Source organism: Callithrix jacchus, chromosome 20, assembly GCF_049354715.1.
Source record: "Callithrix jacchus isolate 240 chromosome 20, calJac240_pri, whole genome shotgun sequence".
NCBI lineage: Eukaryota > Metazoa > Chordata > Mammalia > Primates > Cebidae > Callithrix > Callithrix jacchus.
The window spans coordinates 38913445-38938509 of NC_133521.1; the positions used below are offsets into that span (position 1 = coordinate 38913445).

At 42.0% G+C, this 25065-nt stretch overlaps 1 protein-coding gene across 2 annotated transcripts in view; it reads left to right on the forward strand.

The window, feature by feature from the left end:
- Positions 1-19766, forward strand: part of GAN (gigaxonin) — a 57431-nt gene extending 37665 nt beyond the window's left edge. For both annotated transcript variants that reach the window (XM_002761198.6, XM_035281561.3), the window contains 6 exons: positions 3551-3663; positions 4854-5003; positions 6058-6194; positions 6433-6561; positions 16822-16931; positions 17018-19766. In XM_002761198.6, the coding sequence (XP_002761244.1) occupies positions 3551-3663; positions 4854-5003; positions 6058-6194; positions 6433-6561; positions 16822-16931; positions 17018-17199 (821 nt within the window). In that variant the 3' untranslated portion in view covers positions 17200-19766. The remainder of the gene's footprint in view (positions 1-3550; positions 3664-4853; positions 5004-6057; positions 6195-6432; positions 6562-16821; positions 16932-17017) is intronic.
- Positions 19767-25065: the final 5299 nt, after the last annotated feature.

Genomic DNA, 25065 nt, shown 5'->3' on the forward strand with positions numbered 1-25065 from the left:
GGTCTTGCTATGTTGCCCAGGTTATAACATTTTTAAAGCTGTACTGTACATACCATATCAGAGAAATGGCCAAGTCTCTACCATATTATAGAAGTGGAGTCATTTTTCAGTTCTAAATCTTCTGGGGCTTGGGCTAAAAAAAACAAAACAAAGAAGTAGAGTCATTTTATGAGTCCTAAAATTATTAAAATTGTTGTCAGTAGTGAAGAGCTGGGCAGTTTCCCTGTCGCATCTTCTCAGAATTGGCTCCCTTACATTTCCCCCCAGAATATATGCACATATTCCTAATTTTCACACATACACACCTATCACTAAGGCTCCTGTATGGCTGATTTTTGAAAGTTTCCTAGAGGGATTGGTGTTTCAGAAACCCAGCAATGGAAGGAGCAGCTGTGAATGGTGGAATTGATGGAAACAGAAGTGAGTGAATGAAGAGGTCCGTCCATTTGTCCATCCTGCGTTGTTTCTTTCTTTTCTTGCCTTTTTAAAAACTGATTTTGACTGTTCATTCAGTTTTTCGTCTCCCTCAGTTTGGAACTTACATTCTTGTTAATAATAGTCCTTTGGGAAGATTACCTTAGAAATTACAGCCTGTCTTAAGTTAGCAAAGTCCGAAGTTAGTCAGTACCTGTGTTCTCTTCAGGATAGTTTCACTTCATTTTCCATGTTCCACAGTCTTACAGGATTAAAATGCATTATTACTAATAAATATGTACAGTAGATCCCCCTTGTCCACGGGGGATGCGTTCCAAGACCCCCAGTGGATACCTGAGACCACGGACAGTTCCATACCCTGTACATACTGTGCGTTTTTACTGTACATACCTACCCGTGATTAAGTCCAGCGCAGTAAAAGAGTCACAACAATACCTAATAAGAAAACAGTGATAACAACATACTGTAATAAAAGTTGTGTGAATGTGGTCTTTCTCTCAAAATGCCTTACTTCACTGAACTCACCGATTTTCAGACTGCAATTGATTATGAGTGATGAAACCAGAGAAACCAAAACTTCAGCTAAGGGGGAGCTACTGTGTACACACTGTGTGTTTTTGATATATGTTGGATGGATGGATGGATGGATGGATGGATGGATGGATGGATGGACGGACGGACAGACAAATGGACAGACAGATAGGTGGGTTGACAGATGATTGAGAGATAGACAGATAAGTAGGCAGGTAAGTAGGTAGAAAGTGTTCATTCAGATTTGCTACTTTCTTTGTTCTTCCTTCTTAACTCCTCAGACTTTCCACCTTAGGATAATTTCCCTTCTCTCTCATCTTTTTGTATTTCCTTTAATGTGGATCTTTTGGTGGACAACTCTAAGATTTGTTTGCCGGCAAATGTTATACCTTTGTCTTCATTTTAAGGATGCTTTTGCTGGGGATAGCACTTCAGCTCGGTATTTATTACTTTTTAGCACACTGAAGTCATTCCACTGACTTCTGGCTTCCGCTGTTGTTAAGCCAGTTGTGAGTCTAAAAAACGTCTTCTCTGGCGTGTATTTAAGATTTTCTTACTGTTTTTCATCTTTTTGTCTTGCTGTGCTATTCTCTTGATTATTATCTTTGAATTTATCTTCTACTCAATGACTTTTCTCCTTAACTCTGATGAATCTATTTAATGAATCTGCCATTTATCCTTTTTTAAAAAATTTCTACAAGTTCTTATCTTTTTGCAGGAAAATAGCTTAATCCACCATTACTTTCAGATCCACTCCTATTTCTATAGTTCCATGTTACCTGGAGTTATCTTCAAGTAACTTTTATTTTTTTAAACATGATAAGTATTTTTTTAAATTATCTTTCTTTTTAAGATAAATTTTAGACTATTTTTTATCATCCAACTTGAAAAAATACAATCTTTCTGGTTACTATAATATTTGAAATCTTTGCAAGACTATTTCCTATGATCTGCTTCCACTTGTCTTTTCTTGGAGTCTAATTTTTGGTATATCTAATACCTGTGGCTGGATGCTGCTTGTTTTATTAAACATTATTTATAGCAGCCAGGCACGGTGGATCACTTGAGGTCAGGAGTTTGAAATCAGCCTGACCAACATGGTGAAACCCCATCTCTACTGAAAAAAAACAAAAACAAAAAAATAGCTGGATGTGATGGCATGCACCTGTAATCCCAGAATTCAGGAGGATGAGGCAGAAGAATCGCTTGAACCCAGGAGACAGAAGTTGCAGTGAGCTGTGGTCGCACAACTGTATTCCAGCCTGGGCGACAGAGTGTGACTGTCTTTAAAAAAAAAAAAAAAAATCAAAAAAATTATTTGTAGCAGTAACTTTTGTTACAGTGTCCTGGGATGTTAGAATCTAAGGCTTAGATTAAGATCCTTTCTTCTGTAGAAGTTTTGCATTTGTTTCTGCCAGCTGCCTGGAAACACTGCTAATTTGGTATTAACTGTAAATCAAGTTCAAGGCTCACAGTTTCCTAGATAGCAAAGAGGTTTAAAATCTGAGTGCGAATTCTGGTTGGCCTTCATTGTGACAGCATGGACTTTGGAGAGGCTCTGCTGCCAGAAGCCACATTTTCTGTGGACCTGGAGCTTAGACTTCCCTCCTTTTATCCCCAGGACAAAAGGTTTACACATTCCTAGATTGGCAAATGCCCTCAGAGGAAAATGGTTTTCATGCTTGATAACCTCTGTAGGTCCTAATTTTCCCTTCAGCTTTGCCTCATTGTCTTGTTGACCTCTCCTCTTCTAAGAAGATCATTATTGTTGTTATTTTTGAGATAAGCTCTCACTCTGTTGCCCAGGCTGGAGTGCAATGGCATGATCACGGCCCACTGCAGCCTCACTCCTGGGCTCAAGTGATCTTCCCATTTCAGCCTCCTGAGTAGTTGAAACTACAGGCAAATACCACAATGCTCAGCTAATTTCATCATTTTTTTTGTAGGGATGAGATCTTGCTATGTTGCCCAGGCTGGTCTTGAACTCCTGGGCTCAAGCAGTCCTTGTACCTTGGCTTCCAAAAGTGCTGAGATTACATATGTGAGCCACCACCACACAGCTAAGATTATTTTTTAAATGTTTTATCCAGCAAATTAGGTGTTTTTTGCAGAAGAATGACCTATTACACCATTACATGGAATAAGAAGTTCAGTTGCTGTTAGATCCTGTTTTGAATAGAAAGTACACACAGGTGCTTCAGATCTGGGTGATCCTGGGGTCTTGATGGACAGATGTGCGTTGCGGTGCAGAAGTTGTGTGGCAATCACAGAGGCCGGGAGGGAATAGAATAATGAACTGAGATGGCCCAGAGTTGCCTGGTGACTAAGTGGATGGCATCAGGCTGCCTTTCACACTGTAGGGTAGTGGAAATCCACTCAAAGACATAACGAGGAAAGCAAAATGGTCAAAGTGAGTCACAGGTTTGCCTCCATCACCAAGGATCCAGTGGGATGAGTACTGAATCCAAAGAGAACGTGATTGTCGTCAGAGAGTTTCTTCAGATGCTATTTCTATATGCTATGGTGTTTATGGGTGTTGAAGACTCGCATTTCACATTTCTTGTATTTCCTTTGATCTTTGCAGAAGGATTTCTGTTTGTATTCGGAGGCCAAGATGAAAATAAGCAGACCTTGAGCTCAGGAGAAAAATACGATCCAGATGCAAATACATGGACAGCACTGCCGCCCATGAACGAGGTAAAACGTGGTTTGGTTGGTTGGTTTGATGTGTTCTTCTTTCCCCTTAGTGCTTCTGTTTGTTTTGTGTCTGAGTGCAGGGAAGAAGCAGCAGCCCTCCCAAACCTCTCCCTCATACGCTCCAGCCTCCCCTTCTAGTGCCCGGCTCCCCTCCTTTTCCTGGTCCTTGCTCTTTCTGGCCTCCTTGAGTTTCTGAGACCTTCCAGGAATGCCCTCACCCCGGCCTTGGGGCTTGTGCTGTCCGCTGCAGATGCCAGCATGGCCTGCTCAATGTACCTTCTTAGTGGGCCTCCCTCCTGCCTCTCAGCTCTCCTGTCCCCATCTTCATACCACATCTCACCCTCTCATGGACCAGGAATTTTAAGTTTTTCACATAAGCTCTTTGCTGGCTGAGAATTACCCCTGTTCTGGTCAGTGTTTCATTCTCAGCAGTAGAATCATGCTTGCTACCCAGGGGTCACAACATAAATGTTTGTTGACAAATGGACACGAAACACCTAGGGCTTCTGTAATCCCAAAAAGCGTTGACCCAACCCTGTCCTCCTTGCTGCCTCTCCCAGCCAGACAGCGTTTTCTGCCGTGGGTTTTACTGCCTTTCCCACGTCAACTTGAAAACACTGCCCATTGCCATGCAAAAATAATTGTGTTGAACCAGAGGTAACAGTTTTCTTATTGTGAACTATTATGGGTTAAAAAGGATTTTCTGGTGAATTCACTGTGTATTTCAGAACCTTGTTTTGAGAAATTACTGGCTTTGGCTTCTCTGACTGTTGTGCTGGAAGAGTGGGCTGCTAAGGAGGCCAGAAATCTTTAAGAAGTATTACTTGAAGAAATAAATGGTTTTGAACATGGTACTTCCTTGCTGGAACACTGGGGGAAAAAGATACTAATTTTTAAAAGTGATATCAAGTTTTATTTTTGACTCGGGGTACAGGTGCAGGTTTGTTGCTTATGTATATTGCATAACGCTGACGTTCGAAGTGAGATGAATCCGGTCACCAGGTACTGAGCATCTTACCCAATCGTTAGTTTTTCAGCCCTTGCTCCGCTCCCTGCCTCCCTGCCCTAGGAGTCCCCAGTGTCAGTTGTTGCCATCTTAATGTCTCTGTAATTGTTATGAAATGTCTGAACATCAGCATTCAATATGATGATTGGCCTAGGGTGTTCAGAGATCACTGGTGTCATTTCAGGCAAGACATAACTTTGGAATTGTGGAGATAGATGGGATGCTGTACATTTTGGGAGGAGAGGATGGTGAAAGGGAGCTGATTTCCATGGAGCGATATGATATTTATTCTAAAACCTGGACAAAGCAACCTGATTTGACCATGGTCAGAAAGGTGAGGACCACATTTTATGGTAACTAGTTGGTATACACACTGGATTTTAAACTTAATGTTTCTTCATATCCTGAATAAACCTTTAATATAACTGTAGTGTTGAAATAATTAACTTCATAGAATTCTGTCTTCTTTGGTGGTTTGGCTTCACTGTCGTCAGCCACACACCAAGACAGGAAAGTGAGCATGTGTAAGAGTTTCCCCTGATGGGGGCGCTGCACAGCACCGCTGTGTGTGAAGCCCCACATTGGAGTGCACAAATGGTGCCACACCCACATCTTCCCAGCCGATTTTCTTTCTATCTTTCCCTTTCGTACTCACTCTCTTTGTCTCTCTCTTGTTTTTCTTGAGACAGGGTCTCACTCTGTTGTTGCCTAGGCTAGGCATCTGTTGCCTAGTTGCGCCATCTTGGCTCACTGCAACCTCTGTCTCAAGTGATCCTCCCAACTCAGCCTCCTGAATAGCTGGGACTACAGGTGCGCACCACCACACCCAGCTAATTTTTGTTTTTTGGGGTTTTTTTTTTAAGTAGAGATAGGATTTCACCATGTTGCCCCAGCTGGTCTTGAACTCTTAGGATCAAGCGATCCCCCATCTCTACAAAAAAAAGTTTTAAATAAAGTTAGCCAGGCACAGTGGGGCCCGCCTCTAGTCCCAGCTACTCAGGAGACTGAGGCAGAAGAATCTGTTGAGCCCAGGAGTTTGAAGCTGCAGTGAACTATGATGACACGGCTTTACTCCAGCCAAGGCAACTGAACGAGACCCTGTCTCAAATAAATATAAATTAAAATGAGGCTTTTTTATTTCTCTCACTTAGTGAAATGCTATCAGATGAAGTAAGAGCTCCTTTTCTGAAGACTAACAATAGGTGTCTTACTTAGCTCTTCTCGTTTTCAAAGTCCGGTGTTGTAGTATTGAAAAGCACCATTGTTTTACTGTGAGAATTCAACCCCCTTCCTAAATATCTTTAAGTATGCCCCAGAGAAGTTAGTGTCTATTCACCTGACCTGAATGAGAAATGTTGCCTCTCCCCATCGCTGTTTTCCCCTTTCAGATTGGCTGCTATGCAGCTATGAAAAAGAAAATCTACGCCATGGGTGGAGGCTCCTATGGAAAGCTTTTCGAGTCCGTGGAATGCTACGACCCCAGGACCCAGCAGTGGACTGCCATATGTCCCCTGAAAGAGAGGAGGTACATGGACATGGGTGTGGACTGTGTAGATTCCCTTGCTGTTCATCGGGGCTGGAGTCCCTTACCCTGCCTGGCTCTTGTTCTTTTCTTTCCTAGTAACCTTTTCTTTGACTTGGCACTTCCTGAGAAACGAAGGCCCGCATAGTAATGCTGCGAGTTAAACCAGCATGAGAGGAACGCGGGCGTCAGGTCTCACATTGATCAGCTTGTACCTGATACACTGTGTGTGGCCTTTCAGGTTTGGAGCCGTGGCCTGTGGAGTTGCCATGGAGCTGTATGTGTTTGGGGGAGTCAGAAGTCGTGAGGACATCCAGGGTGGCGAGATGGTCACTTGCAAGTCTGAGTTCTACCATGACGAGTTTAAACGGTAACTAAGGATGGTTTCATGTGGCTTCGGCAACTTTTTCTTTGTGCTTTTAAAGTGCATTTTAGCTTTATTTCGTTTTGTTTTCAGTTACTTTATTGAATTATGGGTTTAGGAGATGTGTCTGATGCGTACTAGATATTTATTCCATGACTTCAGAAGTGTTGGTAATTTAAAATATCCCTAAATAGAAAACGTCTCTAACATGTAGATCAGATCTTGACACTTAGTTACTTAAAATCATTATTGGCTCCCTATCACTTTAGGAGAAATTTTAAAACCCCTTAACTTCTTGGGTGTGGTGGCTCACACCTGTAATCCCAGCATTTAGGGAGGTAGAAGTTGAGCATTGCTTAAGCCCGGGAGTTAGAGATTTACCTGGGCAACATGAGACCGTGTTCTCCAAAAACAAATAAATAAATAAATAAACTCCTTAACTTAGCATATATGGCCTTTTATGTTACGGCCTTTGTCTGCTTTTTCTGCTACTGACCCAGATGCTTTACACTGAGCCACTTTCCCCTGCAAATATGTATGATTGTCTCCGCTCTGTGTTTCTTATGCCGTTTCTTGCCTAAAAGTTTCCTTCCCTCTATCCATCCAGTTAAGTTGGCTTTTTTCAAAACTGCTCGGTTATCAAAACCCAGAGAAAGCCTTCTCGTGCCTCCTAGTCTGATTGAAATCCCTCGATCTGTGATCCCTTGCACTCCAGACAAGTCTCTCTCTGGGGTTGTAACTGTTAACTGCTGGCAACGTCAGGGCAAGGTCCACTCTTGTCGGTTCTGTATCCTGGCTTCCAACATCCTACCTGCCTGTGTGGATGGTGGGTAAAATGTTAAGTGGCCGAGGCATGGTGTCTGAGATTCTTAAAGCCTCGGACAGTTGCCACATGTGTCTTGTACATAGCATCCTTCTCCATCTCTTTTCTCTTTCCTCACACGTTTTATTGCTGTAACCACTGAACAGTGTTTTCATTGCAGTCATATGTCCAAATCCTAAGGGGAGTTTGCTATGCTAACCCTAATTTTGTTAGAGTATTTCAGTCGTGTTACCAGAAGAGGGTGCTATAACATAATGTTTAATTTCATGGTATTTACCATGAAATTACCAAGATGTTGTTACCAAGAGCAGTTACCAAGATGTTGGAAAATCATATAAATGTTACCCAACTTGTATTTTAAATTTAGGATATTTGCATAGCCTTTTTTTCTAATTATAGGGATAGACTATTTTAGGAAAATTTATTAGACTGAGAGCAGTTGAGAGGATATTTGCTGTGGGGCAGATTTTCAGACTTCCCTTCATTTCTCCTTTCTTGATACATGACTGTGAGGGCTGACTGCCAAAAGATGAAGTCTAATAGTAGTTTCCTGCCCAGGCTGGGTGTGGTGGCTCACACCTGTAATCCCAGCACTTTGGATAGGCCAAGGTGGGCACATACCTGAGGTCAGTAGTTTGAGACCAGCCTGACCAACGTGGCAAAACCCCGTCTCTACTAAAAATACAAAAATTAGCCGGGCATGGTGGCACGCAGCTGTAATCTTAGCTACTCAAGAGGCTGAGGCAGGAAAATCACTTGAACCTAGGAGGCAGAGGTTGCAGTGAGCCGAGATTGTGCCACTGCACTCCAGCCTGGGTGATAGAGCAAGACTCCATCTCAAAAATATACGTATATTATATATATATATGTATTTCCTGCCCAAATGAATCTGAAGGCAGTCTGACCAACTTCACTAACAGTCAGTTGCCAGAGTGTTTGGTTTCTGATAAAATATTGATATAACTATTTTTCATAATGACTGAATTACTGTTTAGAGGGCATGAGCTAGTAACTCGCTTGCTGGAGGAGTCAAGCTTGCTTTTGTTTTTACCGTTTCATGTCCCTATTTTGATTGCATAAGATATAAATCTGGCTATAAAATTCCTCAGTGTGCCCTTGACATGCTATAAATTTTTAGGACCTTTATATTCCATCAGGTTGTTAAACTTTTTTTTTAGCTGAAGTCTTGCTCCTTTGCCCAGGCTGGAGTGCAGTGGCGTGATCTCAGCTCACTGCAACCTCTGCCTCCTAGGTTCAAGTGATTTTCCTGCCTCAGCGTCCTGAGTAGCTGGGACTACAGGTGCGTGCCATCATGCCCGACTAATTTTTGTATTTTTAGTAGAGGCAGGGTTTCACTGTGTTGACTAGGCTGGTCTCAAACTTCTGACTTCGTGATCTGTCTGCCTCAGCCTCCCAAAGTGCTGGCATTATAGGTGTGAACCACCATGCCCAGCCTATCAGGTTGTTACATCTTTGTAGTGGATACGCTTTTGATACAACTATTACTTGCTTTAAGTTCATAATAATTAAACATGAGTGTTGCTCCTTCCTTGCTATCTAAAAGCACTTCCAGGCCGGGCATGTTGGCTCACGCCTATAATCCCAACACTTTGCAAGGCGGACAGATCACGAAGGTGGATTACTTGAGGCCAGGAGTTCTAAAGCAACCTGGCCAACATGGTGAAACCCCGTCTCTACTAAAAGCACACACACACACACACACACACACACACAAAATATATATATATATTATCCAGGCATGGTGGCACACACCTGTAGTCCCAGCTGCTCAGGAGCCTGAGGCCCAGGAATTGCTTGAACCCAGGAGGTGGAGGGTGCAGTGAGCTGAGATTGCACCACTGCACTCCAGCCTGGGTTGCAGAGTAAGACCCTGTCTCAAAATAAATAAAAGCACTTCCCAATAAAGTTTATGTATGTTCGGTTCCTCATTTCTAAGCTCTTCAATGTTAGTTTGTAAATAGAGTGATACGATAAATTAATACAATTTATCAATACAAGATTCTAACATGTTTAGATAATAATATTAAACACACATATAACACCAAATGCCATGTAGTGATTTAATCTTTGAAGTAGCACTCTGAAGTGTGTGTAGATACTATTACTATTCCTATTTTCCATATGAGGAAATCACAGCACAGAGAGGGTGAGCAATGTGCCCCCGGACACGCAAGGAGCAAGGGGCTGAGATGGGAAATGAACTCAGGCGTTCTGGCCCCAGAGTCCACCTTTCCAACTACCACACTAGCTTGACTTAAAAATGTCGGCTTTCCTATAACTATCTACAGAGCAGAACAACATGTAGGAGTAGTTCGTTTCTGAAAGAATCCGATGCAAATGTGTTCCACTGGCATACTCTGTAAACCGTTGTTGCCGGATGAGCAGTCCGTATTCGATTGGAGACCACGTCGATTGTTTTTAAGTAATCTCTTGTCTTTCCTGTATTTGTTCCCTATTTTTAGGTTAAAACTTTCCTGGAAAAAAGCCATATCTTTCTCTTTTCTGTTTTTCTGAATAAAAGCAAAACTCTTTGAAAGAAAGGAAAGCAAAGCAATTGCCATAACGTATTACCAAGTCAGAGCAACAGCTTCCTATACCCAGAATGACAGTTTTTCTATTTGTGTTCCTGTGCCCTATTCTGTTAGTAATACTACTATCCTCCCCATTGTCCATGCTCAAAAAAGGGTCGTCTTGGCCAGGCGCAGTGACTGACGCCTATCATCTCAGCACCCTGGGAGACCCAAGTGGGAGGATCTCTTTGAGCCTGGGAATTCAAGACAAGCCAGGGCAACATAGCGAGATCTCATCTCTACAAAAAAATTCAAAACTTTGCTAAGCATGATGGTCCATGCCTGAGGTCGCAGCTACTCGGGAGACTGAGGCAGAAGGATCACCTGAGGCTGGGAAGTGGTGGAAGCTGCAGTGGGCCGTGATCATGCCATTGCACTCCAGCCTGAGTGCCAGAGCAAGACCCTGTCTCAACAAAAAAGGAATCATCTTGGATTCTCTCTTGTACTGTGCAACTCCTCAGTTGCCAGGTCTGGTCCTTTTTTAAATCTCAGTAGCATTCTTCACATTTCCCCCTTCCCTGCCCCGCTGCTACCCTCACAGTCACTCCTCCATCTGGGTAGTGTAATTAGCCACTGGTCAGCCTTGCCAGTGCAGCTACCTGCTTGTGGTTTGGGAAGACAAATCTGACAAAAACTTAGCTCAGAGTTTTTGATTGCTCTGCTCAAAATTCTTGACTGTTTGCCACTGCTTACCAAATAAAGGTAATAGTACTTAGCCCCCTACTCAGGGTTCTCTATGATCGGAGGTGAAGAAGTGTCACCCTTTTTCAGTATGCTTCTTTCACATGTCCTGTGCTGCACCTCACGTTTTACAGCCTCTCGTGTTTGCTGCCTCCGTGCATTCGCTCAGCCTAGACGCCCCTTTGATTTTTTGCAGTATGTATGTTAACTGGTCTTTGAAGTTAAGGTCTGTGTTTCCTCTTTTGATTCCTGAATATATAACTAGAATAGACTTACCTGACAACTGGCAAAATCACCATGCTGTTTCTCTGACCAGTATGGATTGGGGGCCACGATGACAAGAAGGGCTAAGTGGAAGTCCCGGGAACTTTCCTTTCCTACCGGGATAGGAAACCAGAAGCAATAGTGCATCCTGGGGGAATTTGCAAAAATTAGGCTGCCATCAAAGACTAGAAAATGCAGGAGAGGTGGTGCCTATGACGTCCCCACTTAATTCACTTAGAAAAAGTAGAAAAGTAAAATGGATCTCAGAAAATCTCGTGAATTTTTTAGTTCAAATATTATGTTATCAATTCCAAAATGTTTGTTTAGTTTGTTTTTAGGTTTTCTTTTTCTTACCTTGAGTTTCTTTTGCTCTTCTCCAGCTTCTTCAGATAGAATTTTAGGTTAGTCATGGTAGATCTTTTGCCTTTCTAATGCACATAGCGAAAGCGTTCATCTTTCCACGAGCACCGCTCTAGCTGGACATACCGATATGTTGTATTTTCATTACCATTCAGTCTGTGATATAATTTTGTCTTCTTCAGATTGGATGGTTTCTGTTCCTCTGTCTTCAAGTTTGCTGCTGCTTTCTTTTGTTACCTCCATCCAGTGATTTTTTAATTTCAAATATTGTGTCATCGATTCTAAAATGTGTGTGTAGTCTTTTTTTTTCGGTTTTTAAGTTTTCTGTGCTGAAATCTATCTGTCCATCACAAGCACATGTTTCTTTCCCTTCCTGAGCATCACTGTGGTAAGTCATGTTCAAGTCCTTGCCTGTTAATTTCAGCATCTGAGTCATCTCAAGAGTTGGCGTCTATTGATTGTTTACTCCCTTAAGAAATGGGTTCTTATTTTTCTGGCTCTTCTTTTGTTGAGTAATTCTGGACTGGATTCTGGACGTGGTTACTATTATGTTGTTGAAGCCTTGAATTTTTTTTTTTTTTTGAGACCAAGTTTTGCTCTTGTCTCTCAGGCTAGAGTGCCATGGTGCACTCTCACTACAACCTCTGCCTCCTGGGTTCAAGCAGTTCTCCTTCCTCAGCCTCCTGAGTAGCTGGGATTACAGGCACGTGCCACCACACCCAGCTAATTTTTTGTATTTTTAGTAGAGATGGAGTTTCACTGTGTTGGCCAGGCTGGTCTCGAACTCTTGCAGGCTATCCACGCACCTCAGCCTCCCAAAGTGCTCGGATTACAGGTGTGAGCCGCCGTACCCAGCCTGAATTTTCTTACATTGCTTTAGAGTGTTGCTGAGTTTTAGTGGGCAGCTGACTTGGTGAGACTTAAGTGCAAGCCGTGCCACCTGCCATGGGTGGCAGCCGAACTCCCAGTCCAGCTCTCGAAGCCTGAGTCATAAGCATACATGGTTCCAGGGTTAGTTGAAGACTTGAGATGAGTGGGTATGCTCAAATTGAGGGGTGCTTTGTACCTCTCTCCTTTCTCAGGTTCTTCACTCACACTTTGGAGATCCTGGTTGCCCCAAGATCCCTTTTCCAGATTCCTGAGTTCTGTAGCCAGAAAGATGGCTGTTTTCTCTAGTTTAACTACCCAGAGCTGCCCCCATCAGGCTGCCTTTAGAGAAAGCTACATTTTCTTTTGTTTTTCAAACACTTTCTTTCAAAGGTCTGACACCCATCAACATTCAAATGTTAGTTGAATCAAATGTTAGATGAATGGTTTTAGAAGTGTAATCCCAGCACTTTGGGAGGCTGAGACGGGTGGATCACGAGGTCAAGAGATTGAGACCATCCAGGTCAACATGGTGAAACCCCGTCTCTACTAAAAATACAAAAAATTAGCTGGGCATGGCGGCGCGTGCCTGTAATCCCAGCTACTCGGGAGGCTGAGGCAGGAGAATTGCCTGAACCCAGGAGGCGGAGGTTGCGGTGAACCGAGATTGCGCCATTGCACTCCAGCCTGGGTAACAAGAGCGAAACTCCGTCTCAAAAAAAAAAAAAAAAAAAAAGAAGTGTGGTGCTTAGCTTTGTTTCTGAGTTGTCCTGTGATCTTGGACAAATCATTAGGCTTTTGTGTTTCTTGGAATTCTAAATGTGGAAGCTACCTGCTTTAGAAGAGTCTGGGAAGAGTGTTCATTGAAATAAAAGTGGTGTTCTTTGGGAATCTTCGGGAAATAATCGTACATTTATCTTTGACGTTGAGATGCCTTGGCTGCTTCGCAGCATAGAGTTAGGGATGGAGTGATGGCCATATGACTGTGTGCTCCAGTGAGTATGGGCCTGGACCTTGGTTAACTCTGAAGACCATTTAGATGCACTCCCAAGGTCCTACTGAAGTCCGCTGTGACTGGCTATGCCTGTTAGCTATTAACAGGCAATCATTCATCTACCCTCGAATGGTATTATTACATAGCAGGGTATAGATTTACTCTTTTTTAAGAAAAGAAATAAAATTTTATTTTGGAATAATATTGTAGACTTGTAGAAAAGTTGCAAAAATAGTCAAAGTATTCCCATTTCCATAGGCCTTTTTACTGAGCTTCTCCTAGTGACTGCAGTACAAGCAGCTAAACCAGGATATTCACATTGTCCAGTATTATTAAGTGAACGGCAAACTTACTGGAGTTTCACCAGCTTTTCTTCTGATGCCTTTTTCTCTGTTTCCAGACCCAGTCCAGGATGCTGCATTGCGCTCAGATACTGTGTTTGCTTAGACCCCTTTAATCTGTGGTGCTGCTTCATTCTTTCCTTGAATGTCATGACCTTCACACTCTTGAAGACTACTGCTCCATCGTTTTTTTGTAGGGTCTCTTGATTTGGATTTATCTAATGATTTCTTGCGAGTAGACTGAGCTTATGCAGTTTGGCAGTACCGCAGAAGTCATGGTATGCACTTCTCTGCATCGTATCAGGGAGAACGTTGACGTGCCTCATTGCTGCTGACGCTAACCTTGATGGCGTGGGCAAGGTGGTGTTTCTTAGATTTCTCCACCAGAAAACAAACTGTTTTTGTTGTTGTAATTAATAAATATCTTGGTGGAGGTAACGTGAGAATCTGCATAACCATTTTCTCCTTAAACTCTCAGTCACTCATGTTAGCGTCCATCGGTAGGTCTGGCCTGGAGAAGGCATTATTGTGGTGTTTGCCTGACGGTGATTTTGTTTCCGTCATTCCTTCTGCATTTATTAATTGGAATATTTCTGTAAAGGAAACTTGTCCCTTTTTCCTATTAATGTTTTCCAGTTACTTACAGTATATGGATTCATGGGTATTTATTTTATTCCCTCGGTTATAAATCCAGCATCATCCTTATTGACTTTCTTGCTCACATAGTTGCACCCTCAGCTGTCAGGAGCTGCTTCACCATGGCTTCCGTGTCCTTTGACACACCCCCAGCCTTTCTAAGCACTTTCTATCTGGCACAACCGGATGCTCTAGGCCCATCTTGTATTTTCTCTACCTCAGCTCCCGGATCAACCACTTCCTCATAGAGCCTCAAATCCTTTTAGTGGTTATTAAATTGATTTTCAACAGAGGTGCCAAGGCAATTTAGTGGGGAAAGAAAAGCCTTTAGCAAATGGTGCTGGAACAGCTAGCTATCCGTATGGAAGAAAGTGAACGGTGATTCATACCAGACACAAAAAATTAACTCGAAGGGGATCATAGACCTAAATGTAAAAGATCAAACTGTAAAATTTTCAGAAGAGAGCATAGGAGAAAAATTTTTATGATGTTAGGGTAGGCAGAGATTTTCTAGAATGACACAGGAACCATGACGTAAAAGAAGAAAAGGATATACTGGAATTCATCAGAATTAGAAACTTCTGTTCTTCAAAAGATTCCATTAAGAAAATGAAAAGGCAACCTACAAGCTAGGAAAAAAAATTCATAATACTTGTACGTAATGAAGTATTTGTATCCATGGGATAGAAAGAATCTTATATTTCAGTAAGAAGACAGTAAACCCAATGGAAAAAATATATATATTTGTAGAGATAGTCTTGCTACATCCTTTTTTTTTTGGAGACAGGGTCTCACTTTTGCCCAGGCTGGAGTGCAGTGGCGTGATCTCAGCTCATTGCAGCCTTGACCTCCTTGGCTCAAGCAATCATCCCACTTCAGCCTCCTGAGTAGCTGGGACCACAGACAGTTGCCACCACACTTGGCTAATTTTGTATTTTTTGTTGAGACAGGGTTTCACCATGTTGTCCAGCTGGTCTTAAATTCCTGGGCTCAAGTGATCTACCTGCCTCAAGCCCCCAAAGTATTGGGATTATAGGAATGAGCCACCACACACAGCCCCCAGTTTGAAAATGAGCAAACCTTTGAACAGACATTTTATGAAAGAATATAAAATGAGGCTGGGTCTAGTGGCTCACACCTGCAATCCCAGCACTTTAAGAGACCAAGGCAACAGGATCACTGGAGCCCTGGAGCCCGACACAGCCTGGGTAGTATGGTAAGACCTCATCTGTAGCCGGGCGCGGTGGCTCACACCTGTAATCCCAGCACTTTGGGAGGCCGAGGCGGGTGGATCACGAGGTCAAGAGATCGAGACCATCCTGGTCAACATGGTGAAACCCAGTCTCTACTAAAAACACAAAAAATTAGCTGGGCATGGTGGCACATGCCTGTAATCCCAGCTACTCGGGAGGCTGAGGCAGGAGAATTGCCTGAACCCAGGAGATGGAGATTGCGGTGAGCCGAGATTGCGCCATTGCACTCCAGCCTGGGTAACAAGAGCGAAACTCCGTCTCAAAAAGAAAGAAAAAAAAAAAGACCTCATCTATATGAAAAAAAATTTTAATTAGCTGGGTATGGTGGTCTACATCTGTGACCCCAACTACTTGGGAGGTTGAGGTGAGAGGATCACTAGAACCCAAGGGATTGAGACTGCAGTGAGCTGTGATTGCACTATTGCACTCCAACTTAGATGAGTGACAGAGTGAGACCCTGTCTCAAAAAAAAAAAAAAAAATCCATAAAATGACCAGTAAGCATATCTAGAGATGTTCATTAGTCTTCAGGGAAGTCCACGCCATTAAAATAGCTAAAATTAAAAATATAATACTGAGACCTGAGATCTCACAATAATTCTGAGCAATTGGAATTCTTAGACATTGCTAATTCAGATGCAAAATTATGGTACAACACTTTGGAAAGCAGTGGGACATTTTTTTCCCCAGTAGAAAATACCCTTACCGTATAGCCTGTCAATTTCCTAAGTTTACACAAAAGACTTGCTCTCTAATGTTCCTCACAGCCTTATTCACAATAGCCAAAAACTGCAACATCGACAGGCGAATGAATAACAAATTCTGGAGCGGGCTCGGCGGCTTATGCCTGTAATACAGCATTTTGGGAGGCCAAGGTGGGCAGATCAAGACCAGCTGGGCAATATGGCAAAATCCCGTGTTTATTTAGAAAAAAGAAGCAGCAGCAGAAATTAGCTGAACATGACAGTGCACACCTGTAATCTCAGCTACTTGGGAGGCTAGGGTGGGAGGATCACCTGAACTGGTAGGTTGAGGCTGCAGTGAACTGTAATGGCACCACTCCGCTCCAGCCTGAGGCAACAGAGGGAGGCCCTGTCTGAAAAACCAACAAATTCTGGTACATCCATATGATGGAGTACTGCTTAGAAAGAAACAGAAAGGAATGACAGATGCCAACAACAGCTTGGATGAATCTCTGCAACCTTGTACTGAGCAGAAGCAGGTTGGAAAGCACATGTTGTTTGTGACTCAATACATGTCTCATTCGAGCACAGACAAAACTCCTGTGTGTAGCAACTGGCAGCGTGTCGGTGGTGACCTGGCAGTGGAACGTGGGGTTGAGATTGGTACAGTGCCTGGTACTGATGATGACTCACCAAGTTTGCTGTGTCAGTCTCCCTAGACACTGTTGTCATCCTTTTGATTTCCTTAATTTTGTGCGCTGTCTTTGTTTGCAGGTGGATCTATCTTAACGACCAGAATTTATGCATCCCCGCCAGTTCATCGTTTGTTTATGGAGCTGTACCTATAGGAGCCAGTATTTATGTTATTGGAGATCTTGATACAGGTGAGAGTGTTACGGTGATTTTCTTGGAACTGTTTCCTGGTGATTCTGGGCACATTGTCTCACCCTTGCTTATTTCCCCGGCTTAGGTACCAATTATGACTACGTGCGTGAGTTTAAAAGAAGCACCGGAACCTGGCACCACACTAAACCACTCCTTCCATCCGACCTTCGCCGCACCGCGTGTGCGGCCTTACGCATTGCAAATTGCAAGCTTTTCCGCCTGCAACTTCAGCAAGGCTTATTCCGTATTCGTGTTCATTCCCCTTGAGGAGGAACAGAGCAGACAGCGCGATCCTAACCCAGGAGCACCATAACATAGCTGCGAAAGGGAAAGCGGAGACAGCGGCTGAAACTCACTCTGTGTGCTGGGCTTTGGTATGGTAACTCTGGTGGTTTTATGAGGCTTAGAAACTTGAGCTTCAGCTCTTGTTTGGGAGAACACAGAACTGTTGAAAAACTACCTGGGAGGAGTCAGTTCCTCCACTGAGGTGTGTCTGTAGACACTGGAGGCTAGTAAATATCAAAAGGAAAAGGGAGTGGGAATTGGTATCATGTAAACTATCAAAGTTAAAATACTAAGGTGCATTTTCCCTGACGGGAACTCATGTCTGACTGCTGTGTTCAAATATGTAGCTTTGGTAAACAAACAAACAAACAAAATCTGTATATGCAAATCAACATATCCAAACATGCCAAGACTGCTTTTCTACTGCACTTGGAAGGATATATCATGCCTAACCCTGCCCAACAAAGTAAGGTTCGTGCCTAAAATGTTAGATTGGACTGTATGCCAGTTAGTCTCCATTTATTCCTAGAAGTCTGTCCTAAGAATCTTTTTAAAACTATATCATGATGAATTGCAACGAAGTTAGAATTTCTCTTTTATAACTTTATCTTAGTAATGTAAAGATTCAGTAGATTGATGAGTCAGGTTGCAGCCCTCATGTGAACTGAAGGAAGTTGCTCACTTCTGTGTTGACTTAGATTAAGACGTGTCATGCCATCCTTTCTGGGGTAGTACCAGTGGAGCTGGGAAGCGTCTCCTGCAGTGCCATTCTGCCTTTTCAGTGATCAAAACCATTTTCTAAGTGTGAGGATATTAGTGAGTAGGAGATTTTATAAAAGAAAGACCTGAGTCAGACAAATAATAAAGGTCTGCTATGGCTTAAAAAAAACAAAAACAAAAATGCTATCCAGAAAAAATATGTAGGGATCAAAAACTTTTTAATACAACCTGTCTGAAAGCACACAAAGTCTTGTTTACTACTGTTTAAGGTTTGAAAACTTGTCTTAGGATGCGAATCTGTGTTAAGAATCTAGTCTTTGTTATAGAAGTTTCCCAGTGGCATTCACTAGAGTTTTAGACAAATTATGCTCTGAGTAAAGTTTGGCTGGTAGAATAAACTACCTCAACTTAATTTCCTTCTGTTCATAGTAGAGCAAATTCATCTCTTCCTCCTTCCCTCCTTTACTCTCTCTCATTCCCACCTCAACTCACTTTCCCCCACCTCTCACTGGGGGGAAAATGTCTTTTGTTCGTGGAACGTATCTTGTAAGATAATTTGTTTTCCACTTGAATTCCACCCTAGTGTGAAATCGGGGGCGTCAAAGTGCTTCATTACTTCCTAAATTGAATTTTATGCAATATCAAATTTCTAATCAATTTAATATAGAGTACTTCATTTTTAATTGTTTTCTACAGCTTTTTTTTTCCTCTTGGAATATGGTTGTAAGAAGCCGCATTTTGTCTTATTAACATGTATAAAGGTATCCTTTGGTTGTAAAATGATAACAGGAACTTCTTCTAGGAACTTCCTGTATGGAATGTTTATATGCAGTTAATGTGCATATGAAACATCACTTATGCTCTCCCGCCCATAGACATAAAAAAGGGTGACCTAACTGTGATTTTTTTTTTCTAACACCTTCTGGAAGTCATATAGTGCTACAGAAGTTGCTGAGAGATGCTGTGCCTGTGGGATTAAAGAGTGTTGAGATGTGGCACATTAATGCTCCATTTTGGCCAGAAGATACCTTGTAAGAGAAGGTGTAAGGTTTTTATCTTATATACCAGAGGCAGCAGGCCAGATGTGCCGCAGCCATGTAATTAATCATGTTTAATATGTCGGTGAAAACAAGTTTGGAATTGCCTCGTTTACCAGTCAGCTGTTGTCTGCACGTTTTCCAGTGATACTGTGGAGATCTTTTAATGAAAGCAAACTATGTGGCCTCTGCAAAGAAAGGAAGATTTTTCTTTTTACAACTAGACATTAATTTTAGAAGAAGCAAATTGCTGGGAAACTAAATTTGCTTTGGTGAAATATGCTGTACAGAACAGTACCTTGGCATTCAGCAGCTGCAGCTGGGGAACGTTAAAACAGTAACTGACATCCAATTAAAGCCATGATCGTCAGCAATCCTCTGCTTTTTAAATTTCTGACATTTAAAGTTTTTTTCTCCAGTCTACACCAGGCCTCTCCAAGGAGACAGTTCATTATTTAGGAGTGAATGTGTTCCTCTTGCAATATTATCAGTACCTGCATGACTTGATAAATTCATTTTATAAAAATAGTGTTTTGTTTTGTTTTATTCAGTTCATTGACACCGTAACTGCAGAAATCAGATAACGTTTTATAAAATAAAATTGCCACATAATATGGGATGCAATAACACAAAAGCTGCTAAGTGCCAAACTGTTATTTTACTATAAACAAATATTAAAATGTGTTAAAGTATAGGGATGATTTAATTTTGCTGTGCTCCAAAATTAATCATGACTCTTGTCAATGACAGTTATTTCAGTATTGTAAAATAAATTTTCCCTCGTTTCATGCAGGTTTGTGTTTTAACATTCCACTTAGGCCTTGAAACGTCATTTCTTAATAACTTTTTGATACTTCTTTCTTGATAAGCACTTTTGCCAGGTGTGTGTTGGAATTGGTGGCTCAGCATAGGTCTTAAATTTTAAATACCGGTATCTTTGGGGAAAGTGCAATTTCTTTTGAGAAGGAAAGTTGTCTCAGGTTAGAATACGTGAATATTTAAAGAATCTCTCCTAGGCTGCAGTCTAAAATAGGTTATTTGTTTCTTTGTTTAGCATATCCAAATAGAGACTTTTCAAAGATTTAAGTGTTTAATTTAAAGTGTTTTTTCGTTTTGTTTTTGATAGTGCTTATATCCTGTGAGAAGAAACCGTGTGATAGATGAGTGAGTGTGCATGTGTATGTTACACTGTTTGACCTGATAAATGTATTTGTATGGGTTTACTTTTTGAATTGTAGTTCTAAACTACATATATTTACTGTCTCCTGGTGCTTCAGATAAATTCTTGAGCCTGTTGACCTTCAGTTTATACTATGTCAAACTCATATTGAGTGTAAATACTGAAATATTTGTAGTTTATAATAAGTTTTACTTGGTGTTCGCATTTCTCTTCTTTAGCGGGATTAAAAACAGTGTTTACCAACTTGTAGTTGGGATACTGTCAAGATTTGGCCTAAGTAATTTCTAAACTCGTTATGTAGCTTAATATTTCATTGCTGTGAGGAATTGATAGCTAACCACGGCCTTTCTTCCAACCGTGTAACAACCAAGGAAGAGCATGTGGGGGCATCCTGGATGGTGTTTTGTCTGTAATGAAGCGTTCTGTTATACTGCACTAGCCCTTCAACGATGACGCTTTTTTCATTGTTGGTTTGGAAGTGTCATTTTTGTAATTTATGAGCTGGAGGGATTCCCTAGTCAATGTAAAGGAAATACATTCTTTGTACAAATATGGTAAAGATAGGGCTGTCTTTGCTCTGGCACCTAAGTTACTCACGGGTGGTTAAGTTTCATTTCTAGAGAAATATCTTAGGTACTGTGGCCCATTAGAGTTCCATTTGGTACATTCTACCTCAGGGTACCAAACCAGGGATTCCAAAAACCTTCCAAGGAATGCTAGAAGCACTACAGTATCCCCTTCCAGAATGTTGGCGTTCGTGATTAAGGAGGCCTCCCATGGTCAGATGAAGACATTTGGTTCAATGCGGGAAGAACAAGATGGCACTTTGTATCAATTCAGAGATGCTGGAACCCCCAGAAAAATACCTGGTGGAAGGGAAAGGTAACACTGTCCTTTTCCACTGGCTGCTCACTGAGCACTGGAGTCCAGGAGGTCAGTGAGAAGAGACCAGCTGAGTGTAGCAAAGCCCGCCTCAGGTCCACCAACACATGTCTGATGAGCACCCACTGGGAACTGTGGTTGCCATTCAGGGAGCTGAACAGTGAGGTGGATGTCACACCACCCTCCCACTCAAGATCGTAAACTCACCCGGGGTTAGGCACAGGCCCTGTCTTTGTCATCTGCTGGTCTCAGTGAATGCACAGAGTACGTAGTCAATAAACATTTGACAGATAAACATATTCTTATGATCAAAGTGATGTTCTTCTCTTGAAAAGGGCACTCTAAGAGTGACTGATTTTACTGGGTTTTCAATTAGAAGCTTTGACCCGGTTACCCAGATGGGCCAGCCTCCTGTACGGAGCGGAAACTAGTATAGAATAAACGATGCCAAGTGCCTGATGTACATATGTACAATCCTGTGGTCTCCACATGTCCTGTAGGTTTCTTGAGACCCCTCTACTCAGCACAGCTTATAATGTTGATCATGTTTAATACTGAGCTTCATTGACTGCTTTGTATATGGGTCTCAAAATCTTTCCAGGACATGTATCTCTTTGATTGTCACGTCTCTGGGATGGGCAGGGCACTTTCCCCATTGTACGAGGGTCATCTTGGAGGCCTGACACATGCAGCTTCATTTCTCGCTTTAGGGAGCAGCAAGAACCAAAAGCAGAAGCCAGGTGTTTGGATGATCAGCTCACCCGTCAGGCGGCAGGGCCAGAACTTGATGTTTCTGGGCATACAAGTATTTTTCATCATAGAACAATCATTTGTAGTATTATAACAGTTTCAGCTCCCAAACATGTCCTTTGCTAGTTGCACAGACATAACCTGAAATGTGCTTGATTTTCTTTGTTAGTTAGCTGTAGGAGGTGGAGACTTTACTAAGGTCAAGAGAACAGAAGCACGTGTGTTTGAAAGAGAAACTTCCGTTTCAAAGAGCTGCAGCTTCATGCGTACTTCCCTCTCTCACTCCATGTAATCAGTAAGGGAAAATGAACTGTATCTTCCAATATTAGGAAGATATTTTGCTAGCTTTTAAATACTTGTTGAAGTATTCTTGACTCTTTCTGCAGTTTCTGTAGAAATTACGGAAATATATGGTATAAGGATGAGAAAGGACCATTTGCCCGTAATTGAGAGCACGAACTTGGGTTGAGTGTCTGTCGTGCTTGCTGGCGGTTAAGTCTCGGTAGTATTGACTGGTAGGCATTTTCTCTGTTTTTTGCAAGTCAGCTGGTAAAATGTCTAAGGTTTTGTGTTTTTCAGAAGTAATCTTCTTGTTTCCATTTTAAACATATCTCAATATCGTCTCATCGTAATAGTTCCATGTATGTGACATCAGAGGAATTAACTCATACTTCCAAATGGTTTGGGGTAATGCATACGGTTTAAGAAAGTGTGTTCTTTTTTATTTTATTTTTTAAATTTCTTGTAGAAACAGGGTTTCACTCTGTTGCCCAGGCTGGTTGGTCTCAAACTCCTGGCCTCAGACCCAGCCGGAACTATAGGCGCTTAAGCCAGCAACCACCGATAGAAAGTATGTTCTTTTTCAGTTCTGTCATTGAAATTATCCAAGCGATTGGATTTTTAAACTCCTTCTCTTTCTCATGAAATTAATCAACTAATAAATAAAACTACATTTTATAATTATTTAGTCAGAAATGTCTGTTGTCCTCTTTTTTTTTTTTTTCTGAGATGGAGTCTTGCACTGTTGCCCAGGCTGGAGTGCAGTGATGTGATCCTGGCTCACTGCATCCTCCGCCTCCGGGGTCCAAGCAGTTCTGCCTCAGCCTCCTGAGTAGCTGGGATTACAGGCATGTGCCACCACGCCCAGCTAATTTTTGTACTTTTAGTAGAGACGGGGTTTCACCATGTTAGCCAGGATGGTCTCGATCTCCTGATGTCATGATCCGCCCTCCTCAGCCTCCAAAAGTGTTGGAATTACCAGCATAAGCACCTCACCTGGCCTTTTTTTTTTTTTTTTTTTTTTTTAAGATTAAAACTAATCTTTTGAAGTCCCTACTCAACTGAAATTTGGCCTGATTATAAATGTTGATATTAATTTCTTCTGGCTCAACAAAGTTGTTGCGCTTCCTTCCCTGCATACATTGAAAGAAACCCAGAAATGATACATTCGTGGTTTGAATTAGAGAAGGAGTAGGTGGAAGAAGGTGGCATCACACAGAGTCTGGGGGACATACTGCCTTGAGATGAAGTGAACAATTACACACTGAGTAGGGTCCACAGAAATAAATGGCCATTTCACATCATTCACATCCCAAATGTAGATTCGTCTGTTTTCGGGTTGGTGAATTATATTTATTAGGATCTTATTTTAGCATTTCAGTACAAATAGCAGGTCTGGGTACCTTATTGTTTTTACTCATTAGTTATAAATAGGGCGTACCTCAGAACCTTGGGTTAAATGTTTTCAAGTCAGACCAGTAACTTGGTTTAAATACAGCTATAGTAACTTGCTTTATCATGTTTCCTGTTTAATCGGATGAGAATTACATGCCCTTATTCACTCGTTCTTTGTGTTTATAGGAAAAACTGTGTTCTCAGCTACCTCATTATGTAGTGTTGTGCTTGATCCCCTGCCAATTTAGAAGAATTCAACACATTCTGTTCTTTAACAAAAGCTTGGAAGCAGGCAGTCAGCGGCCTTGAGAAATACAATTCTCTAAGGCCTGTTTTCCATTTTACTACTTTAAAAAAAAAAAAAAAGGCACTTACAACCAGGAGGAACAATAATTCTCCCAGAGTTGCTGCAAAGTGATTACTTGAAACTCAACTTGAACTTTAAAGAGTCTTTATAAGGCTGTGTTTTCCTGATGCAGAAAAGTAGTCTATTTAACCATCGCTGCTGTGTAAAACAGAGGGCTTGATTTCCGTTCTTGTTGGCATCAGACAAGAAAATGTGTCCCTCTGTCATCTGACCCAGTGTTTGGGATTTGGGTGCTTGAGGCTACTATTTTTTTCATTTTCTATAAGGTGCTATTGTTTTCCCAAAATCTTTAATTTTTATGAAAATCTATACTCACTGCTAAGCTCCTTCTCACTCAAAGTGTTTCCTAAGTGCAGAGCTGAGGTTGGCAGAACTACGTAGAGTTGGATGATACTTAGAATCATGAATGATGTGGTTTGTTCCCTGTGCCAGTGGAGCATCCCTCGGCTTCCTGCAGTACGCGCCCTCTGCACCCCCAACATGGTGGCCTCCATCCTCCCTAGTGTCTGTCAGCTTGCCTGGTTAACCCGTCAGGAGGAAGGCGTTGAGGAGGCCCACCAGGTGTAGGCAATACTCCTCCTCCTGGGAGATCTTGTAATAATGGCCCAGTTTCAGGCCACAGTCACACACAGCCTACTTAAATGGAGGACTTTAGTGATGCCGTGGCCGAAAGAGTTATGCCCGTTTCTAAAAGCCTGGCATACTTCGTATAACTTAAGCACCAGCTGAAATCTGGTGCTTAAGTTATACCAAGTATAACCAAGCTTAACTGTTCTTACGCATTAGTAAGATTTATTTTTTATGCTTGTGCTTTTCAGAGTAAAGGGCTTGCTCTTAACAGTAGAATGGCAAAGCTTCTCCTCCAATGACAATCTGTTAGCACGTGCTGGCTTAGCTCAGGGCATGAGGCATTTCCTGGAAGTGGTTTCCATGAGAACCAAGGCTTCCTCCTTTAACTTAAACCCCAGACTTTCTTGTTTGAATTATTATCAGGCAATCATCTTTATATACTTTCCTTACAAACCCAGGGGTTGGGAGCATAGGTCTTTGTGTCAGGTGCATCTGGGGCTGGGGGCTTCTGCCACAATTACCACTCAATGACTTGGGAATGTCTTTAACCCTGAGGCTCAGTTTCCTACATGGAAGAAGCATAGCAGGAGGATTTACCCTCCTAGGGTTGTGGTGAGGACTAACTGGGTGATGACTGTAAGCACTTGGGAAAGTGGCTTCCTCGCAGT